We start from the raw sequence: 24,269 nt of genomic DNA, 5'->3' as shown, positions 1-24,269 counted from the left end.
TTAAGTAGTTAAGATGGTGATCAGTTTCTGGCGTCAGCATACCAATGTCCAGCTTCTTGTGACAGCCCCCCCCCCCCCCAATGTCCAAAGTTGTATGTCACCCTCCCAATGTTCACTCAGACTCTGTGCCCTTGGATCCATGTTAAAGCGCAAGAGGCGAATTAGGGCAGGCGGAGTAGAGTTTGCCGACAACTAGTACCACAACTTACCTCACAAATATATTTTTGACACGGATCCTTGAGGTCTGTCCAGGTGTCGCCACTGTTGTACTTCTTCTTCCTGTATATACAGCCTGGGGGAGGGGGGGGGGGGCAGAGAGAGAGACAATAGAGTGTGTTACTGTTGAAAGGTGCGGGGAGTTCAGAAGATAAATATGATATTTGGTGGCATAATGAACTCCTTACCTTTGCATACCTTACAGCATTTATTGTGGCATAATGAACTCCTTACCTTTGCATACCTTACAGCATTTATTGTGGCATAATGAACTCCTTACCTTTGCATACCTTACAGCATTTATTGTGGCATAATGAACTCCTTACCTTTGAACGCCTTACAACATTTATTGTGGCATAAAGAACTCCTTAACAACATTTATTGTGGCATAATGAACTCCTTACCTTTGCATACCTTGCAGCATTTATTGTGGCATAATGAAAGCCTTACCTTTGCATACCTTACAGCATTTATTGTGGCATAATGAAAGCCTTACCTTTGCATACCTTGCAGCATTTATTGTGGCATAATGAAAGCCTTACCTTTGCATACCTTACAGCATTTATTGTGGCATAATGAACTCCTTACCTTTGCACGCCTTACAACATTTATTGTGGCATAAAGAACTCCTTAACAACATTTATTGTGGCATAATGAACTCCTTACCTTTGCATACCTTGCAGCATTTATTGTGGCATAATGAAAGTCTTGGTGTGGTACACGTCATGTGTGGTGTGGTACACGTCATGTGTGGTGTGGTACACGTCATGTGTGGTGTGGTACACGTCATGTGTGGTGTGATGTGGTACACGTCATGTGTGGTGTGGTACACGTCATGTGTGGTGTGGTACACGTCATGTGTGGTGTGGTACACGTCATGTGTGGTGTGGTACACGTCATGTGTGGTGTGATGTGGTACACGTCATGTGTGGTGTGGTGTGGTACACGTCATGTGTGGTGTGGTACACGTCATGTGTGGTGCGGTGTGGTAGACGTCATGTGTGGTGTGGTACACGTCATGTGTGGTGTGATGTGGTACACGTCATGTGTGGTGTGGTGTGGTACACGTCATGTGTGGTGAGGTACACGTCATGTGGGGTGTGGTGCGGTACACGTCATGTGTGGTGTGGTGTGGTACACGTCATGTGTGGTGTGGTGTGGTACACGTCATGTGTGGTGTGGTGTGGTACACGTCATGTGTGGTGAGGTACACGTCATGTGTGGTGCGGTACACGTCATGTGTGGTGTGGTGTGGTACACGTCATGTGTGGTGTGGTACACGTCATGTGTGGTGTGATGTGGTATACGTCATGTGTGGTGTGGTGTGGTACACGTCATGTGTGGTGTGGTGTGGTACACGTCATGTGTGGTGTGGTACACGTCATGTGTGGTGTGATGTGGTACACGTCATGTGGGGTGTGGTGTGGTACACGTCATGTGTGGTGTGGTACACGTCATGTGTGGTGTGATGTGGTACACGTCATGTGTGGTGTGGTACACGTCATGTGTGGTGTGGTGTGGTACACGTCATGTGTGGTGTGATGTGGTACACGTCATGTGTGGTGTGGTACACGTCATGTGTGGTGTGGTACACGTCATGTGGGGTGTGGTGCGGTACACGTCATGTGTGGTGTGGTGTGGTACACGTCATGTGTGGTGTGGTACACGTCATGTGTGGTGTGGTACACGTCATGTGTGGTGTGATGTGGTACACGTCATGTGTGGTGTGGTGCGGTACACGTCATGTGTGGTGTGGTGTGGTACACGTCATGTGTGGTGTGGTGTGGTACACGTCATGTGTGGTGTGGTGTGGTACACGTCATGTGTGGTGTGGTACACGTGATGTGTGGTGTGATGTGGTACACGTCATGTGGGGTGTGGTGTGGTACACGTCATGTGTGGTGTGGTACACGTCATGTGTGGTGTGATGTGGTACACGTCATGTGTGGTGTGGTACACGTCATGTGTGGTGTGGTGTGGTACACGTCATGTGTGGTGTGGTACACGTCATGTGTGGTGTGGTACACGTCATGTGTGGTGTGATGTGGTACACGTCATGTGTGGTGTGGTACACGTCATGTGTGGTGTGGTACACGTCATGTGTGGTGTGGTACACGTCATGTGGGGTGTGGTGCGGTACACGTCATGTGTGGTGTGGTGTGGTACACGTCATGTGTGGTGTGGTACACGTCATGTGTGGTGTGGTACACGTCATGTGTGGTGTGATGTGGTACACGTCATGTGTGGTGTGGTGCGGTACACGTCATGTGTGGTGTGGTGTGGTACACGTCATGTGTGATGTGGTGTGGTACACGTCATGTGTGGTGTGGTGTGGTACACGTCATGTGTGGTGAGGTACACGTCATGTGTGGTGCGGTACACGTCATGTGTGGTGTGGTGTGGTACACGTCATGTGTGGTGTGGTGTGGTACACGTCATGTGTGGTGTGGTGTGGTACACGTCATGTGTGGTGTGGTACACGTCATGTGTGGTGTGGTACACGTCATGTGTGGTGTGGTGTGGTACACGTCATGTGTGGTGTGGTACACGTCATGTGTGGTGTGATGTGGTACACGTCATGTGTGGTGTGGTGTGGTACACGTCATGTGTGATGTGGTACACGTCATGTGTGGTGCGGTACACGTCATGTGTGGTGTGGTGTGGTACACGTCATGTGTGGTGTGGTACACGTCATGTGTGGTGTGGTGTGGTACACGTCATGTGTGGTGTGGTGTGGTACCTTGCAGCATTTATTGTGGCATAATGAAAGCCTTACCTTTGCATACCTTACAGCATTTATTGTGGCATAATGAAAGCCTTACCTTTGCATACCTTACAGCATTTATTGTGGCATAATGAAAGCCTTACCTTTGCATACCTTGCAGCATTTATTGTGGCATAATGAACTCCTTACCTTTGCATACCTTACAGCATTTATTGTGGCATAATGAACTCCTTACCTTTGCATACCTTACAGCATTTATTGTGGCATAATGAACTCCTTACCTTTGCATACCTTACAGCATTTATTGTGGCATAATGAACTCCTTACCTGTGCATACCTTGCAGCATTTATTGTGGCATAATGAAAGCCTTACCTTTGCATACCTTACAGCATTTATTGTGGCATAATGAAAGCCTTACCTTTGCATACCTTACAGCATTTATTAGGGTGGTCATAGAGTATCACGTGACATCCCTCCACACCACGACAAAGTCTGGCATCGCACGGTTCAGTCTCACCAGTCAACACGCCATTGCCACAGTTGACTGAGTCGCAGTCCACGCGACCGTCCTGAAAGGTTCAACTCACTCGTTAGGCAGGTTAAGGTTAACAGATATACTCCAGCAGGAAGGTTATATTTAAGGGTAACAGATATACTCCACAAACTGGCGTAGTTGTAGACTTGCCTAAATGTGTGGGGAACAGAAAGGACTACACGTGTGGTACACGTCATGTGTGGTGTGGTACACGTCATGTGTGGTGTGGAATACGTCATGTGTGGTGTGGTACACGTCGTGTGTGGTGTGGAATACGTCATGTGTGGTGTGGAATACGTCATGTGTGGTGTGGTGTGGTACACGTCATGTGTGGTGTGGTGTGGTACACGTCATGTGTGGTGTGGTGTGGTACACGTCATGTGTGGTGTGGTGTGGTACACGTCATGTGTAGTGTGGTACACGTCATGTGTGGTGTGGTACACGTCATGTGTGGTGTGGTGTGGTACACGTCATGTGTGGTGTGGTACACGTCATGTGTGGTGTGGTGTGGTACACGTCATGTGTGGTGTGGTACACGTCATGTGTGGTGTGGTACACGTCATGTGTGGTGTGGTGTGGTACACGTCATGTGTGGTGTGGTGTGGTACACGTCATGTGTGGTGTGGTGTGGTACACGTCATGTGTGGTGTTGTGTGGTACACGTCATGTGTGGTGTGGTACACGTCATGTGTAGTGTGGTACACGTCATGTGTGGTGTGGTGTGGTACACGTCATGTGTGGTGTGGTGTGGTACACGTCATGTGTGGTGTGGTACACGTCATGTGTAGTGTGGTACACGTCATGTGTGGTGTGGTGTGGTACACGTCATGTGTGGTGTGGTACACGTCATGTGTGGTGTGGTACACGTCATGTGTGGTGTGGTGTGGTACACGTCATGTGTGGTGTGGTACACGTCATGTGTGGTGTGGTACACGTCATGTGTGGTGTGGTGTGGTACACGTCATGTGTGGTGTGGTGTGGTACACGTCATGTGTGGTGTGGTGTGGTACACGTCATGTGTGGTGTGGTGTGGTACACGTCATGTGTGGTGTGGTACACGTCATGTGTGGTGTGGTGTGGTACACGTCATGTGTGGTGTGGTACACGTCATGTGTGGTGTGGTACACGTCATGTGTGGTGTGGTGTGGTACACGTCATGTGTGGTGTGGTGTGGTACACGTCATGTGTGGTGTGATGTGGTACACGTCATGTGTGGTGTGATGTGGTACACGTCATGTGTGGTGTGGTGTGGTACACGTCATGTGTGGTGTGGTACACGTCATGTGTGGTGTGGTGTGGTACACGTCATGTGTGGTGTGGTGTGGTACGCGTCATGTGTGGTGTGGTGTGGTACACGTCATGTGTGGTGTGGTGTGGTACACGTCATGTGTGGTGTGGTACACGTCATGTGTGGTGTGGTGTGGTACACGTCATGTGTGGTGTGGTACACGTCATGTGTGGTGTGGTGTGGTACGCGTCATGTGTGGTGTGGTGTGGTACACGTCATGTGTGGTGTGGTGTGGTACACGTCATGTGTGGTGTGGTACACGTCATGTGTGGTGTGGTGTGGTACACGTCATGTGTGGTGTGGTACACGTCATGTGTGGTGTGGTACACGTCATGTGTGGTGTGGTGTGGTACACGTCATGTGTGGTGTGGTACACGTCATGTGTGGTGTGGTACACGTCATGTGTCGTGTGGTACACGTCATGTGTGGTGTGGTACACGTCATGTGTGGTGTGGTACACGTCATGTGTGGTGTGGTGTGGTGTGGTACAAGTCATGTGTGGTGTGGTACACGTCATGTGTGGTGTGGTACACCTCATGTGTGGTGTGGTGTGGTGTGGTACACGTCATGTGTCGTGTGGTACACGTCATGTGTGGTGTGGTACACGTCATGTGTGGCCTATGCCCCCGGCTACTGATGTTAAATCAAGTCTGTTCTGGTCAATAAAAACGTCTTAACCAAGGGAAACAATTCAACGAAACAAATCTCACATTTATGGCGCGAATAATTTTTATGTCCCGACTCTCCGTGTAGCTATGGTAGAGGTAGAAGGGGGGGGGGGGGCATTTATTCTTTAAAAATCGTTACATTTAAGAATATCTGTTCTATTCATATGATGCATTTTTTTAACGTGCGGTAAAATAAATAGCTTTTTTGTCTTGCTAAACGTTGTAGGCATCAAATAGGAAAAGGATGTTTCCAATTCTCTACAGTACAAACTGTTGTTTTTCTTTTGAAGGCCGGTTTATGTTCAGTAGAAATTGTAAAATTGGGTCTTATTTGGTAGATAACAACAGGAATTATTTTTGTTTTGGCTAGTCTACTGTTCAGTGTTTCTTCCAGACTTTTTTCTCCGGGGGGGGGGGGGGGGGGGGCACTTGAAATTTTCGGGGGGACGGTAGACTTTCTTTGGGGGGAAGGGGAGGGGGGCGGACACTGTTAAAAGTATATATTTTCTATATGCCTGGAAAAAACTCTGCCACTGTTGTAGGGCCAGTTCCATGTTCTAGGGACAGTCCAGAGCAAACCAAGCAATGATGGGTCTATCTATACATAATGATGGGTTCATCTATACTATACATAATGATGGGTCCATATATACATAATGCTGGGTTCATCTATATATAATGTTGTGTCCTTCTACGGTGGCATGATGACTGTAGGAAAAAAGTCACAGAAAGAAAGTCACATGAAAAGAAAGTCACATCGAAAAAATGTCACACTTTTTGTGTGATATATATTTTGGTGTGCGGTGTGTGTTGGGGGGGGGGGATGAATTGGAGGGGGCAAGAGGAGAGAAATCAAGCAGCATGTCTGATAGATGATTCTTCCCTCAGTAACCCCAAGTTGTCTTACATGAATTATTTATTTGAACAATCGCGTGCTCAGCGTTCAGTAATGCAGTGAGTACGTCACAGGCAAACTAGCTCATTGAGTTGCATTATTTCTCTCGGTGGGGTGTGGTTGGGGTGAGGGGAGAGTGACAATCAAGAGCACTACCGATGTTTTAGTAAATAGTTCAGATGTCGACAGGTCAAATATAAAATTGCACTCTTCTTTAGATTGAGTTACCAGCTCCCTTAAATGATCGAATTTGTCAAATTTACGTACTGTACATACAATCTCCAGTCCGCTATTTTCTTATTCTGGTAATTTTAGCAATAGTATCTGTGCAATAGAACCGTTAGTCTTTAAACTGAGAAGTTTTATCCATACACTAACAGTTATCAAGTAAACAGCCCACGATTTAGTGAATGCTGTAATTTTAAGCTCACGTTGCTAAGCTCCTCCTATTGACGGCTTTGGGAGCTACTAGTTTACAACATCATTTTAAGCTCTCCTAAAACCTGCTGATGATACGGCGTTACGGGGATGAGGAGAGAAGGCCGGTAATCCAGCAACACACACATCAGAAGGACAGGCAGGGGCGATAATCAGGTGAGGTCTCATTTGGTCAGGGAAGGTTTGTTTGTCTACCGCTCTCAGGGGGATCAACTCGGTACGGCGACAGGCTTTAGAACGGCGATCATAAACTAACGGCGGTTTCAAGATGGCGGACACGTCAAATGTCATCTGTTTGTCGGAAGTCCCGCCGTATGCAGACATGCGCCGTCTACATACATGTGCCGTCTAGAGATATGTGCCGTCTAGAGACATACGCTGTGTAGAGACATACGCCGTCTATAGACATACGCCGTCTAGAGACATACGCCGTCTATAGACATACGCCGTCTAGAGACATACGCCGTCTAGAGACATACGCCATCTATAGACATACGCCGTCTAGAGACATACGCCGTCTAGAGACATACGCCGTCTAGAGACATACGCCGTCTACAGACATACGCCGTCTAGAGACATACGCCGTCTATAGACATACGCCGTCTAGAGACATACGCCGTCTATAGACATACGCCGTCTAGAGACATACGCCGTCTAGAGACATACGCCATCTATAGACATACGCCGTCTAGAGACATTCGCCGTCTATAGACATACGCCGTCTAGAGACATACGCCGTCTATAGACATACGCCGTCTATAGACATACGCCGTCTAGAGACATACGCCGTCTATAGACATACGCCGTCTAGAGACATACGCCGTCTAGAGACATACGCCATCTATAGACATACGCCGTCTAGAGACATACGCCATCTATAGACATACGCCGTCTAGAGACATACGCCGTCTAGAGACATACGCCATCTATAGACATACGCCGTCTAGAGACATACGCCATCTATAGACATACGCCGTCTAGAGACATACGCCATCTATAGACATACGCCGTCTAGAGACATACGCCATCTATAGACATACGCCGTCTAGAGACATACGCCATCTATAGACATACGCCGTCTAGAGACATACGCCATCTATAGACATACGCCGTCTAGAGACATACGCCGTCTAGAGACATACGCCGTCTAGAGACATACGCCAGCTAGAAAGACTACATTATGTGGTTTGTGCTATTGTATATGTATTAATAGTACTTATATGTGTTTTGTTTAGCAGAACAAGTGTAATACACATTGAAAAAAAAAAAGAAAAATTCCATTTCAAACAATTTGTATAGTATAAGTTGGGTTTATTTACACTAAAAATATTGGGTTCAATAATTGCAGTCTACTCTTCTTGTCAAGATATTTCTTCACAGCTGAATTTTTTTTACTGGGGGGGGGGGTGGTCTAATTATATCCGTCCCTAGTACATTATAATAAATTAAATTTGAACTAATTGATCGGGCTAGCAGTACGGCGAGACCCCTGCACTTGATCGAACGTTTAGCGAAGGGAAAAAAACGATCTATATAAACTGTTGTTGCTGTAATTATCTCCCTTTATTAAACTCTTCCAACTTCCAACCATGAATAAAGTTATTGCGTCGAGACCGATCAAGGGAAATAATCTGTTGTGTTCAAACAGAGTTGAATTATGTCCCCTGCCCGTCTATGCCGACATTGGCGCGCCGTGCGGGCACACCCAGACACGCCGGTCTACATAGGGTTGGTCGCCGGTCTACGGTCGTCGGTCTACACAAGGTTGGTCGCCGATCTTCACAAGGTTGGTCGCGGGTCCATCAATATCATCATTGAGTTGTGTCCTTTGGTTTAGTCACGCCAATCATGAGTTGTGTCCCTTGGCTTAGTCACGTCAATCATGAGTTGTGCCCCTTCTCCCTTCGTTTAGTCTCGCTGAGTTGTGTCCCTTAGTTTAGTCACGTCAATCATGAGTTGTGTCCCTTGGCTTAGTCACGTCAATCATGAGTTGTGCCCCTTCTCCCTTCGTTTAGTCTCGCTGAGTTGTGTCCCTTAGTTTAGTCACGTCAATCATGAGTTGTGTCCCTTCTCCCTTCGTTTAGTCTCGCTGAGTTGTGTCCCTTAGTTTAGTCACGTCAATCATGAGTTGTGTCCCTTCTCCCTTCGTTTAGTCTCGATGAGTTGTGTCCCTTAGTTTAGTCACGTCAATCATGAGTTGTGTCCCTTAGTTTAGTCGCACCAAACAAGAAACACTAGAGAATACAGGGCTGTGACTAGAGAATACAGGGCTGTGACTTACCTTACACCTACAGGTACAGCGGTTGCTAGAGATACCAGGGACGTGGATGATCTCCCCTTCCATGTTACAGCTGGGTTCTGTTCCTGTAGACACAAGAATAGTGGTCAGTTGTGGTCTGTTGTGGTCAGGTGTGGTCATGTGTGGTCATGTGTGGTCAGTTGTGGTCAGTTGTGGTCAGGTGTGGTCAGTTGTGGTCAGTTGTGGTCAGTTGTTATGGGTTGTTGTTGGTTGTTGTTGGTTGTAGTCAGTTGTGGTCAGTTGTGGTCAGGTGTGGTCAGTTGTGGTCAGTTGTGGTCAGTTGTGGTCAGTTGTGGTCAGGTGTGGTCAGTTGTGGTCAGTTGTGGTCAGTTGTTGTCAGTTGTTGTCAGTTGTCGTCAGTTGTCGTCAGGTGTGGTCAGGTGTGGTCAGGTGTGGTCAGTTGTGGTCAGTTGTGGTCAGTTGTGGTCAGTTGTGGTCAGGTGTGGTCAGGTGTGGTCAGGTGTGGTCAGTTGTGGTCAGTTGTGGTCAGGTGAAGTGGTCAAGTTAAAGCTGATGCCAAAAGGAGATGGGAAATGATCAAATACTACAAAGTTCGTCGCATGAAGACGCAATGTTAACACAATTTTTGACAGAATCCACGAGAGTATGTTGTAAGGAAAGTTCTAGGAGCGAGGTCGGTGTTGACGTCATTGACATCAGCTGTCACTTTTGTGAATTTTGTTATTACTTTTAAAAAGCCACTACTCTAACTAGTCACTAACTAGTCACTTGACTCTAGGCCTTGCCTAAATCTTTTATTTCTGTATATTTCCTATAACAAATGAACTGAATTATCAAGAGATGGATTATGTGGATTATGTGATTATCATCGGTAGTATTAAAATATTCCAAAATAAAATTTTAAAATAGCATGTGGGTTTAATTATGGATGCGTTTTTGGGACCAACAATATATATGTGCGAAATTTTAACCCCATATTATCGATTTGGCAGATAGTGTAAGAATAATGTATTTTGACGAGTCAGCAGGATGTTTAAGATACATGTATTTTGTTTTTAGTGGTTTTGGTGATTTAGATGTATTTGTGTGCAATGGGTTTATTTTAACGGTGTATTACTGTCATCTACATGTATTTCTGTGTATTAATGTCATCTACGTGTATTTCTGTGTATTACTGTCATCTACGTGTATTTCTGTGTATTACTGTCATCTACGTGTATTTCTGTGTATTACTGTCATCTACGCGTATTTCTGTGTATTACTGTCATCTACGTGTATTTCTGTGTATTACTGTCATCTACGTGTATTTCTGTGTATTAATGTCATCTACGTGTATTTCTGTGTATTACTGTCATCTACGTGTATTTCTGTGTATTACTGTCATCTACGTGTATTTCTATGTATTACTGCCATCTGCGTGTATTTCTGTGTATTACTGTCATCTACGCGTATTTCTGTGTATTACTGTCATCTACGTGTATTTCTGTGTATTACTGTCATCTACGTGTATTTCTGTGTATTACTGTCATCTACGTGTATTTCTGTGTATTACTGCCATCTGCCTCTATTTCTGTGTATTACTGTCATCTACGTGTATTTCTGTGAAAGTACCGACGCATGTTAGCTACATCATAAGAGGGGAGGTAATAAATCAAGTTTTAGTTACTCGAAATAAACAAAGGTTTGACAAGAAGACAAGGGCACGTAATTGTGCCATACACGAAAGGGACGTAATTATACAACCTGACAAGGGGGCATAATTCACGAAAGACAGTGATTGGTAAAGCATGCATTTTAAAGAAGGGGCGTTGTCATGGCGACCAGATCTTTCGACAGCTTCCCCGTCCAGATGTCATTTACTGTAAGAAATATGGTAGACACATTCTATCAGTTTGTAGAGGGGGTCATGTGACCCCCAGGTGTACTATCACCCCCTCCCCACTACCATTCATCATCTCTCACCTGTGAAAAACATGCGAAACAGTGGACACCCGATCTAGCGGAGATCGCATGACATCGCATGGACGCATTCTTCTAGAGTTGCTGGCCTTAGTACAACCCCGAGTTACTGTCCTTATCTAGCCAATTCAGTTGAATATCAAATAAATGGCAAATGTAATGAGATTCTGTTTTCATGGGTCAGGTAGATTCAGGTGTTTTTATTGCTCCAACGATTTTAACAGGGACGAATTATTTAACCACCATAAACAGACAGTCGGAATTAGTTGGAAATTGTTAAATTGTAACATACGACATATATTATGTAGGCGGGTATGTGCTTACATTTCGTTTTTGCTAGTATGTTAGTGAGTGCGTTATTTGTGTGCGTATATATATATATATATATATATATATATATATATATATATATATATATATATATGTGTGTGTGTGTGTGTGTGTGTCTGATTTATGTATGTGTATGTTAATGAGTGCGTTATTTGTGTGGGTATATATTTGTGTGTGTATTTGTGTGATTTGTGTGTATGTTGGTGAGTGCATGTGAGCGTATGCTTGTATTTGCATGCGTGTGTATATCCGTGTGATTTGAGTGCGTCTGTTGTGTATTTGCGCGCGTAAATATATCGTGTGTGTGTTCTTGTGTAAGTTCATGTGAGATTACCCGAAGAAAAGTCACGTGATACCAATTGTAGTCTACATTGGCCTGATTTCAACAGTTATCTTCTCGCGATTTGTGCGGAACACGATAGGACGACTTCCGCTAGTCGCATCATCCGCGCGAGTAGCGTCCCTTTCTTCCCTGTTTTATTTAGTGCTAGCCAGCCATTGCTCTGGTAATGGGACCCCGCTCTGGCCACCTCCCGGCTCATTATGCGACAGTCTCACACAGTCTCACAGTCCCATGCTGGTCGGGATATCTACATCACCGGCAGCTAGCCGGGGTGTCGGGATACGGGGCACAGGAACTCAGGCTTCGGTTGGGGGGGGGGTCATGTGACTCTAGAACAGGGTCTTAAAGTGTGTGTGTGGGGGGGGGGGGGGGGGGGGTAAGTCACGTGACTCAAGAACAGGATCTCAAACAGGGGGGGGGGGGCAGATCACATGAATGTAAATTAAGAATCGATAAATATTATATAAGTTGCTTTAATTTTGTTTCTTTTTTTTTTTAGTTTTTCTCTTTCTTGTTCATTTTAGGGATGGCCTTGCGCGCATTAAAGTGTAGAAAATAAAAAGTTTCTGTGTTACGTTGAGTGTGAGTACTGTGGTATTGTTTCTTATTGAATCAGATTTTGCTCTGTTGTGTGTTAACGGGTTGAGACTCTCTGTAGTTTTCTTGTCTTTTTGTCGTTGTCCATAAGTTTTCTTGTCTTTTTGTCGTTGTCCATAAGTTTTCTTGTCTTTTTGTTGTTGTCCAAAAGTTTTCTTGTCTTTTTGTCGTTGTCCATAAGTTTTCTTGTCTTTTTGTCGTTGTCCATAAGTTTTCTTGTCTTTTTGTCGTTGTCCAAAAGTTTTCTTGTCTTTTTGTCGTTGTCCAGAAGTTTTCTTGTCTTTTTGTCGTTGTTCAGAAGTTTTCTTGTCTTTTTGTCGTTGTCTAGAAGTTTTCTTGTCTTTATTGTCGTTGTCCAGAAGTTTTCTTGTCTTTTTGTCGTTGTCCAGAAGTTTTCTTGTCTTTTTGTCGTTGTTCAGAAGTTTTCTTGTCTTTTTGTCGTTGTCTAGAAGTTTTCTTGTAATGTGTTGTGTTTTTTGTAATCGTTGTGTAATCTTGAATTAGCTCTAGCCGTGATGTATTGTGTTTTTGTTGATTTTTTAAAAAATTGTTAAGCTTGTTTTAAGAGAAAACAGTGGTTAGAAGTGGCTCGTCTATACATACATACCAACTGTGACCATTCACGCGTATAAAATTCTGAAAGTTTTATAACTGCTATTGTCTGGCATGATAAAAGCGCAAGGTAAAATCGGAGCTTAGCTTTTGGTTCATAACTTTGGTTTCCATTTCAAAGTGGTCTTAGCAGAAGTAGGGAGGTCCAACGCGCCTCGGGTTTCATTGTTCCCTCACAAAGATATTGAGTAACCGGCTAAAGCCATAGACTCGCGTACCGTTACAATCCACCGATTACAGTCAACACAAAGGGGCTTAATTCTTTGTTGTACGCAACTCGTTTGCTTTAGTAAGTACTGTCATGTGGAGTGATCTGCCCCTGTGTGGCGAGTAGTTGAACCAAAGCTTAGCGTGAAAAGACCAAGTTTCACTGGGTAAACAAGGAAGGTGGGGGCGCTAACGGGGGGGGGGGGGGGAGGGGTGGGGGTAAGATGTGGGGGAGGGGCTAAGATGGAGGGCTGATGGGGGGGGCTAAGATGTGGGGGCGCTAAGATGTGTGGGAGCTAAGATGTGGAGGAGATAAGATGTGGGGGGGGGGAGATAAGATGTGTGGGAGCTAAGATGTTGAGGAGATAAGATGTGGAGGAGATAAGATGTGGGGGGGGGGAGATAAGATGTGTGGGAGCTAAGATGTTGAGGAGATAAGATGTGGGGGAGCTAAGATGTGGGGGAGCTAAGATGTGGAGGAGATAAGATGTGGGGGGGGGGGAGATAAGATGTGTGGGAGCTAAGATGTTGAGGAGATAAGATGTGTGGTAGCTAAGATGTTGAGGAGATAAGATGTGGGGGAGCTAAGATGTGGAGGAGATAAGATGTTGAGGAGATAAGATGTGTGGTAGCTAAGATGTTGAGGAGATAAGATGTGGGGGAGCTAAGATGTGGAGGAGATAAGATGTGGGGGAGCTAAGATGTGGAGGAGATAAGATGTTGAGGAGATAAGATGTGTGGTAGCTAAGATGTTGAGGAGATAAGATGTGGGGGAGCTAAGATGTTGAGGAGATAAGATGTGGGGGAGCTAAGATGTGGAGGAGATAAGATGTTGAGGAGATAAGATGTGTGGTAGCTAAGATGTTGAGGAGATAAGATGTGGGGGAGCTAAGATGTGGAGGAGATAAGATGTGGGGGAGCTAAGATGTGGAGGAGATAAGATGTGGGGGGGGGAGATAAGATGTGTGGGAGCTAAGATGTGGGGGCGCTAAGATGTGGAGGAGATAAGATGTGGGGGGGGGAGATAAGATGTAAGGGAGCTAAGATGTGGGGGAGATAAGATGTGTGGGAGCTAAGATGTGGGGGCGCTAAGATGTGTGGGAGCTAATATGTGGGGGAGATAAGATGTGGGGGGAGATAAGATGTGTGGTAGCTAAGATGTTGAGGAGATAAGATGTGGGGGAGCTAAGATGTGGGGGGAGCTAAGATGTGGGGGAGCTAAGATGTGGGGGAGCTAAGATGGGGGGGGGCTAAGATGTGGGGGAGCTAAGATGTGTAGGAGCTAAGATGTGGGGGAGCTAAGATGTGGGGGGGAGCTAAGATGTGGGGGAGCTAAGGTGTGGGGGATGGCTGCAAGTTGTTTACTTAAACACACCACGCACAATATCAATATTCAACAACATCAGATATCTAGTACATTAACATTACCCGGATAATACAACAACATCAAACATTTTATACATTAACATCAGATAACCAGTAGCCTATATTAACACAATATATCACACAAACAGTAATTCATAAATCGCACATTCTAATAAATCAACACCACAAAACCATTACGTTAACATCACACATGTTGTAAATCATCATCACAATCACACATCTAATAAATCAGCATTTTACCACTAATACGTCAACATCATACAAGCAGTAAGTTTGTATCACAAATCAGATCAATATAACAACAACTGCTGTTTTCGATTATGTTTTCATTTAATTGTGCAATAACCTGCCTTCAAAGTTTAAAAAAAATCATATGCTCCTTTACTTGCACACGTATAATTTTATCTAAATAAAAGAAATGTGATGGGTTTGTTTGACAAAAAACATGACAAAATGTTGGATCTAGCAAAAACATGTCAAAATGTTGGATCTGGCAAAACCATGTCAAAATGTTGGATCTGGCAAAAACATGTCAAAATGTTGGATCTGGCAAAACCATGTCAAAATGTTGGATCTGGCAAAAACATGTCAAAATGTTGGATCTGGCAATAACATGTCAAAATGTTGGATCTGGCAAAACCATGTCAAAATGTTGGATCTGGCAAAAACATGTCAAAATGTTGGATCTGGCAAAAACATGTCAAGATGTTGGATCTGGCAAAACCATGTCAAAATGTTGGATCTGGCAAAACCATGTCAAAATGTTGGATCTGGCAAAAACATGTCAAAATGTTGGATCTGGCAAAAACATGTCAAAATGTTGGATCTGGCAATAACATGTCAAAATGTTGGATCTGGCAAAACCATGTCAAAATGTTGGATCTGGCAAAACCATGTCAAAATATTGGATCTGGCAAAAACATGTCAAAATGTTGGATCTGAGATCAAATCTGAGACATGTTCACGCGACCAAAGAGAAGAATAGAAAGCCTAGAAGAAAAGAAAATCTTTGATAGCACGTCTGGTTATAAGGATGTTCCTAATAGAACAATTTCCACACGGGGACGCTGTACAGCAAGTTTGGACTGTAGGTAAATAAAGATTTGAGTGTATGTAAAGTGACTATCAAATGAATATTAATGATAAAATAACGTTTACATTAAAGTCAAGTGGGGCTGACATAAAAAAATGGATGGGGTGGGGGGGGGGGCAGCGGGTGGGGGGTGGAGCTGTGTTGGTCTGTGGTGTAGACAGACATCAAACTTTTATCGGGATTATAAAATCAGACTTGTGGAGGGCGCCGACTATTTTATGATTGGTTGATGGCCGTCTGCCTACCTGGGGCCAGGTCATTGCGCTTACCTGGGGGGGGGGGGGGGGGGGGAAGGCGGGTGACGTCATAATGGCTACGTCTATAACATGAAAAAAATTGTTTGGTGGTGAGACTGCGAATGTTTTTGTGTGGAGTTTTGGTGGATTGTGTGTGGAGTTTTGGTGGATTGTGTGTGGTTTTACTGGCTTGCAGGAATTAAAGTAGTTATTGTTTTTGTGAAGATGGTGTTTTTGTTAGTGGTGGTGATGGTGTCTTTGTCTCGGCGTTTAAGCTACGGCTATAAGTTGTGTGCTGTTGTTGATGTTGTGGATGGTGGATGGAGCCGGCTTGTGTGGGACAAATGTTAGTGACAACATCATCACAAATGTGGTCACGCCATCAGCAACAACATTAACTGGTTAGAACATCATCAACAACAGCGGGTCACCCCAACAGCCCCAACTACCGGAGTGTGTTAGCACCAGTAACATCCCCTAGAGCCCGAACAAATAAAACAAAGAGAAACATAAGTTAAGCCCCACCCCTCCCTGACGGCCGGCGCCAGGGGTAGAGCAGCCTCCCACATAAATCAGGTGTCCCAGCACCAGGGAGACGCTTCAAGCGGCGCCCACCAGGTAGGTGGGGGCGGGGGGGGGGGGGGGCAGCACTCCAAAGGCAGTAGATAAATTACTAGCTCTATCACAGGCGGCGGCCATCTTGTCTTCTGCTGGGGAACTCTTGTGGTGGCTTTAGGGAGATAAGTGACGCCGCTGGGTGGAGGGGTCTATATATGACGCCGCTGGGTGGAGGGGTCTATATGTGACGCCGCTGGGTGGAGGGGTCTATATGTGACGCCGCTGGGTGGAGGGGTCTATATGTGACGCCGCTGGGTGGAGGGGTCTATATGTGACGCCGCTGGGTGGAGGGGTCTATATGTGACGCCGCTGGGTGGAGGGGTCTATATGTGACGCCGCTGGGTGGAGGGGTCTATATGTGACGCCGCTGGGTGGAGGGGTCTATATGTGACGCCGCGGGGTGGAGGGGTCTATATGTGACGCCGGTTGGTGGAGGGGTCTATATGTGACGCCGCTGGGTGGAGGGGTCTATATGTGACGCCGCTGGGTGGAGGGGTCTATATGTGACGCCGCTGGGTGGAGGGGTCTATATGTGACGCCGCGGGGTGGATGGGTCTATATGTGACGCCGCTGGGTGGAGGGGTCTATATGTGACGCCGCGGGGTGGAGGGGTCTATATGTGACGCCGCTGGGTGGATGGGTCTATATGTGACGCCGCTGGGTGGAGGGGTCTATATGTGACGCCGCGGGGTGGAGGGGTCTATATGTGACGCCGCTGGGTGGATGGGTCTATATGTGACGCCGCTGGGTGGAGGGTATATGTGACGCCGCTGGGTGGAGGGGTCTATATGTGACGCCGCTGGGTGGATGGGTCTATATGTGACGCCGCTGGGTGGAGGGTATATGTGACGCCGCTGGGTGGAGGGGTCTATGTGTGACGCCGCTAGGTGGAGGGGTCTATATGTGACACCGCTGGGTGGAGGGGTCTATGTGTGACGCCGCGGGGTGGAGGGGTCTATGTGTGACGCCGCTGGGTGGAGGGGTCTATATGTGACGCCGCTGGGTGGAGGGGTCTATATGTGACGCCGCTAGATGGATGGGTCTATGTGTGACGCCGCTGGGTGGAGGAGTCTATATGTGACGCCGCTGGGTGGAGGGGTCTATATGTGACGCCACTGGGTGGAGGGGTCTATATGTGACGCACTGGGTGGAGGGGTCTATATGTGACTCGCTATGTGGAGGGGTCTATATGTGACGCCACTGGGTGGAGGGGTCTATATGTGACGCCGCTGGGTGGAGGGGTCTATGTGTGACGCCGCTGGGTGGAGGGTATATGTGACGCCGCTGGGTGGAGGGGTCTATATGTGACGCCGCTGGGTGGAGGGGTCTATATGTGACGCCGCTGGGTGGAGGGGTCTATATGTGACGAATCTGGGTGGAGGGGTCTATATGTGACGCCGCGGGGTAGAGGGGTCTATGTGTGACGCCGCTGGGTGGAGGGGTCTATATGTGACGCCGCTGGGTGGAGGGGTCTATATGTGACGCCGCTGGGTGGAGGGGTCTATATGTGACGCCGCTGGGTGGAGGGGTCTATATGTGACTCGCTTGGTGGAGGGGTCTATGTGTGACGCCGCTGGTTGAGGTGTCTATATGTGACGCCGCTGGGTGGAGGGGTCTATATGTGACGCCGCTGGATGGAGGGGTCTATATGTGACGCCGCTGGGTGGAGGGGTCTATATGTGACGCCGCTGGGTGGAGGGGTCTATATGTGACGCCACTGGTTGAGGTGTCTATATGTGACGCCGCTGGGTGGATGGGTCTATATGTGACGCCGCTGGGTGGAGGGGTCTTTATGTGACGCCGCTGGGTGGAGGGGTCTATATGTGACGCCACTGGTTGAGGTGTCTATATGTGACGCCGCTGGGTGGATGGGTCTATATGTGACGCCGCTGGGTGGAGGGGTCTTTATGTGACGCCGCTGGATGGATGGGTCTATGTGTGACGCCGCTGGATGGAGAGGTCTATATGTGACGCGCTGGGTAAAGGGGTCTATATGTGACGCCGCTGGATGGATGGGTCTATGTGTGACGCCGCTGGATGGATGGGTCTATGTGTGACGCCGCTGGTTGAGGTGTCTATAAGTGACGCCGCTGGGTGGAGTGGTCTATATGTGACGCCGCTGGGTGGAGGGGTCTATATATGACGCCGCTGGTTGAGGTGTCTATATGTGACGCCGCTGGATGGATGGGTCTATGTGTGACGCCGCTGGTTGAGGTGTCTATAAGTGACGCCGCTGGGTGGAGGGACTATGTGTGACGCGCTGGGTGGAGGGGTCTATATGTGACCCCCCCCCCACTCTAACATAAATCGTGGTAATTTAAAGTAAAAAATTCTGTCAACTAAAAGTTTAAATCTCGTTAAATAAAAAATTAAATTTTGTTAATTAAAAGTTTAAATTTGTTGTATTTAAAAGTTTAACATGTTATAATTATAAGTTTAAATCTTGTTCACTAAAAACTTTAATCTTGTTCATTTAATTAATTAAAGTTTGTTAATTAAAACATAATACAACATACTTTTAAATGTCGAATTTTAGGTCTATTTAAATGTGAATGACAAGTTTTTTTTGAAGTTTGAAAGATTTCTTAGAGAATTATTTGGGATGTCTGGTGTGAACGGAGTTGTGGGACTGAAAACAGCCAAATGTTTAGGATGTGAGGGTGTTGGTACTGTAATGTTTAGGATGTGAGGATATTGGTATTGTAATGTTTAGGATGTGAGGATGTTGGTACTGTAATGTTTAGGATGTGAGGGTGTTGGTACTGTAATGTTTAGGATGTGAAGGTGTTGGTACTGTAATGTTTAGGATGTGAAGATGTTGGTACTGTAATGTTTAGGATGTGAAGATATTGGAACTGTAATGTTTAGGATGTGAAGATATTGGAACTGTAATGTTTAGGATGTGAAGATGTTGGTACTGTAATGTTTAGGATGTGAAGATGTTGGTACTGTAATGTTTAGGATGTGAAGATGTTGGTACTGTAATGTTTAGGATGTGAAGATGTTGATACTGTAATGTTTAGGATGTGAAGACAGCTTAATGACGACTATTAAGGATGATTATAGCTCCACGGGACTGTCTGCCATGATAATATGTGGACAACGACCGACAGGACTGGTGGATTATCTGGTGGATTATCCTGTGGATTACCTGGTGGCTTATCTCAAATTTATTGCCTTAGTTCAGTGGTTGCCGCCCTTTTTTTCTTGTACCGTGGGTTCAGATCGTTTGTCAACATTTTAAAAGCACAAAACTAACTCGATATAGTACAAAACTAACTCGATATAGCACAAAACTAACTCGATATAGTACAAAACTAACTCGATATAGTACAAAACTAACTCGGTATAGTACAAAACTAACTCGATATAGTACAAAACTAACTCGATATAGCACAAAACTAACTCGATATAGTACAAAACTAACTCGGTATAGTACAAAACTAACTCGGTATAGTACAAAACTAACTCGATATAGCACAAAACTAACTCGATATAGCACAAAACTAACTCGATTTAAAAAAAAAAAATTTGACTCAAGTTCATTTAGAATTTATTTCGGCTAAAATTTTAATATCTAAGTCATTCGATTTATTTTGATAACGATGAAATGCTGAACTATCAATATGACCAGGTGTGCTTTATTTGCAGCTATACAATTTTCCTTACATTACAGCGTTTTAGCTTCTTTTTCTTCTTTGCTCGCTAGTGTTTTATTAAAGATGATTTCCTCCAATATAATCAATTATTATGAATCCATATGCTAACTTATCGATTTTGGTGATTTCTCTCTTAGATAGGTTGCTGGTCCCGGCAAACGAGCCTCATCTGCCCGGGGGTCTAAACTCGGGGCTTGTGGGTCAGCTGATTCATACGCCCTTCGCTCGATCACGCCGTCTTCTTCATTTTTTTCAAACAGCTTCACAATTTTTTTTACCTCACCCAGGTTGAGAATCCCTGCGACAGTTTATTAGCTGAGTGTGAAATAGTTGCTTCCCTTACAGTTTAGGGTCATCTACCGCTAATCTGTGCTACCCTCCCCCACACTACCACCCTCCCCAAACCGTCCCTCCCCTCCCCATACACGTGGCGGTAAAAAAAAATGTAGTTAACAGTGCGACATCAAGTTTTTTAACTTTACAAACTTTTATCTCGTGTGATAAGCTACTGAGACGGGTACTAGGGTGCTCTTGTGGGATGGGGGGGGGGGGGGTGTATCTGGCATGGGGGTGGGGACGGAGGGGTGGGGGTGGGTGTATGGAATATATAGGTGTAGGTGGAGGCGTGGAGTGGGACTTGAGGTTTGTTTCAGTCAATTCGATAAAGCTTACACAATAACCTTCCAGTACTAAATCGCTGGTGTCTAAAAATAGACAAGACTGTGATTTAATGCGATGATTTTTTTACTGCTGGCAAACGGTTTGAGTGCGGCGTTTGTGGGCAAATGTATCAAGCTATAAAGCTAATGAGCTGCAGCTAATAGCTCCATATCTATTGTTTATATACTGGAGCTCAAATTATCAAATACGGTCGATGGCTGAACTACATAGTTAAACATTTATCTTAAATAACATGAGCTGATACTTACAAATGGGTGTGGGATTTAAATAAAGATATTATGTATGTACTCATATATGTAGGAATGTATATATATATATATATATATATATATATATATATATATATATATATATATATATGAATGTATAGGAATGTATATATATATATATATATATATATATATATATATATATATATATATATATATATATATACATATATACATATACATATCTATACATACACACATACATATACATACATATATATATATATATATATATATATATATATATATATATATATATATATATATATATATATATATATATATATATATATATATATATATATATATATATGTGTGTGTGTGTGTGTGTGTGTGTGGGTGGGTGGGTGGGTGTGTATGTGTGGATGGGTGATGGGTTGGCGTAAGACAGTAAAAATACCACCCTCTTGGTTTTTGATGTGACCTGTATAAAATGATGGCCCATGTAAAGAGATTGAATCCCCACTATAATGATGATTGTGAAGAAACCGCTCGACTTATTTTACCTCTTCTACCACCAGAACTGAGTTGTTTATCGATCCCCACCAGCACTGTCCTGGTTTATGTCCCTTTATCAAATTATCTCCCCTGCCTTGATAATAGATTAACGGGAGTGTTGCTTTACTGGGCTGACAAGGGGCCGTAACTAAGAAGGTAATAAATATAGGAAACATTCAAAATGCCATTTGTCGTTCTTGTTTTGATGGTTATAGACAGCCCGGATCGCTAATGATGAAATGGAAGGAGAATTAATGGCGTTTTATTTTCCAGTCTGGCTTATAAACACGGTAGGGAGGGGAATTATTTTTTTTTACATACAGTAAACATTTTTTTTATTTCCTACACAGTGCAATGTTTTAACTGGGCAATTTTTTTAAATTTCCTACACAGTGCAATGTTTTAACTGGGCACTTTTTTATTTCCTACACAGTGCAATGTTTTAACTGGGCAATTTTTTTATTTCCTACACAGTGCAATGTTTTAACTGGGCACTTTTTTGTTTCCTACACAGTGCAATGTTTTAACTGGGCACTTTTTTGTTTCCTACACAGTGCAATGTTTTAACTGGGCACTTTTTTGTTTCCTATACAGTGCAATGTTTTAACTGGGCACTTTTTTGTTTCCTACACAGTGCAATGTTTTAACTGGGCACTTTTTTGTTTCCTACACAGTGCAATGTTTTAACTGGGCACTTTTTTGTTTCCTACACAGTGCAATGTTTTAACTGGGCACTTTTTTGTTTCCTACACAGTGCAATGTTTTAACTGGGCACTTTTTTGTTTCCTACATAGCGCAATGTTGTCATCACACTGAGTAATTTTGAAAGCTACAGGTCAGCCCTTTATGAAATACATATGTTATTTTTTTGAAAAATCGACACACCATTTTATGTACCACCACCACCATATTTGTGTACCACCACCATCATATTTGTGTACCACCACCATATTTGTGTACCACCACCACCATATTTGTGTACCACCACCACCACCATATTTGTGTACCACCACCACCACCATATTTGTGTACCACCACCACCATATTTGTGTACCACCACCACCACCATATTTGTGTACCACCACCACCACCATATTTGTGTACCACCACCACCACCATATTTGTGTACCACCACCACCACCATATTTGTGTACCACCACCACCACCATATTTGTGTACCACCACCACCATATTTGTGTACCACCACCACCATATTTGTGTACCACCACCACCACCATATTTGTGTACCACCACCACCACCATATTTGTGTACCACCACCACCACCATATTTGTGTACCACCACCACCACCATATTTGTGTACCACCACCACCACCATATTTGTGTACCACCACCACCATATTTGTGTACCACCACCACCATATTTGTGTACCACCACCACCACCATATTTGTGTACCACCACCACCATATGTGTGTACCACCACCACCACCATATTTGTGTACCACCACCACCACCATATTTGTGTACCACCACCACCATATTTGTGTACCACCACCACCATATTTGTGTACCACCACCACCATATTTGTGTACCACCACCACCACCATATTTGTGTACCACCACCACCATATTTGTGTACCACCACCACCACCATATTTGTGTACCACCACCACCACCATATTTGTGTACCACCACCACCACCATATTTGTGTAACACCACCACCATATTTGTGTACCACCACCACCATATGTGTGTACCACCACCACCATATTTGTGTACCACCACCACCATATTTGTGTACCACCACCACCACCACATTTGTGTAACACCACCACCATATTTGTGTACCACCACCACCATATTTGTGTAACACCACCACCATATTTGTGTACCACCAGCACCATATTTGTGTACCACCACCACATTTGTGTACCACCACCACCATATTTGTGTAGCCCTACCAATGTGCATCTGTCAAGAAGAAAGCAAGTTTTGACACATGAAGACGCGAGAGAAAACAGGTTGAATAAAGAGCCCATCTGATGGCTCTATTCTCTCTGATGGCTCTATGCTCCACCCTACACGGGGCTACACGGGGCAGACAATAGCGCCACTCAACAATCGTGGGAGTCACTCAACAATCGTGGGAGTCACTCAACCAGCCGGCCGATGGACAACGGTCAACGGGAGATGGCCGACACCCGCTCATCAGGACGACACTTAATCCGCTGTATGCCCCACAGTCCGCCAGTTAATCCAGCCACCGTCAAGGCACACAAAAGCCAGCAGATTTTTTACCTCGTAAAAGCCATTTATCTGGAGTGCTTGAGTATCTGGTAGCCAGATATTTGTGCCGGACACGGGGATGTGGGCGAGGCTCACACTTAAGCCGGTCTGGATCAAACTCGACAATTACCGTCTAGTTTAGGAAATCAGGGGCGGGAAATCCGTCTAGATTAGTACATCACGGTCGATTCATTGGGAACTTCCGTCGCTGTCTGTCAAAAGAAATGGATGGCGATCAATACGTCAAGACATGGTCTGAGATCAGGCTTGATTGGTTATTCTAATTAGAGGATTCTGGTGTTTGAGACATCAATTTGTCCAACAAGACGTGGGCATCTGTCTGGGCATCAACTTCCGGTATCTGTAGGGCCACCGCCCCCTCCCCACCCTCCTCTCTAACACATCTCAAAACAACAACAGTTCACCGAATGTCACCAGATACAAATTCTCTGTGACTCAGATAAGTCTCTGTAAGATAAGTCTCTGTAAGATAAGTTTCTTTGAG

General features: G+C 45.0%; 1 protein-coding gene across 1 annotated transcript in view; it reads right to left on the bottom strand.

The window, feature by feature from the left end:
* Nucleotides 1-3,334: 3,334 nt before the first annotated feature.
* The window catches only part of LOC131949253 (uncharacterized), a 53,913-nt gene continuing 32,978 nt past the window's right edge, over nt 3,335-24,269 (bottom strand). The window contains exons 2-3 of the mRNA XM_059311064.1: nt 9,048-9,130; nt 3,335-3,511 (exon numbers count right to left, since the gene is read on the bottom strand). Of these exons, the coding sequence (XP_059167047.1) occupies nt 3,335-3,511; nt 9,048-9,130 (260 nt within the window). The remainder of the gene's footprint in view (nt 3,512-9,047; nt 9,131-24,269) is intronic.

The sequence above is a fragment of the Physella acuta genome, unplaced genomic scaffold, assembly GCF_028476545.2.
Source record: "Physella acuta isolate Inbredline_101_S28 unplaced genomic scaffold, ASM2847654v3 ptg000680l, whole genome shotgun sequence".
Taxonomy (NCBI): domain Eukaryota; kingdom Metazoa; phylum Mollusca; class Gastropoda; family Physidae; genus Physella; species Physella acuta.
This window is presented reverse-complemented; position numbering and strand designations above follow the sequence as displayed.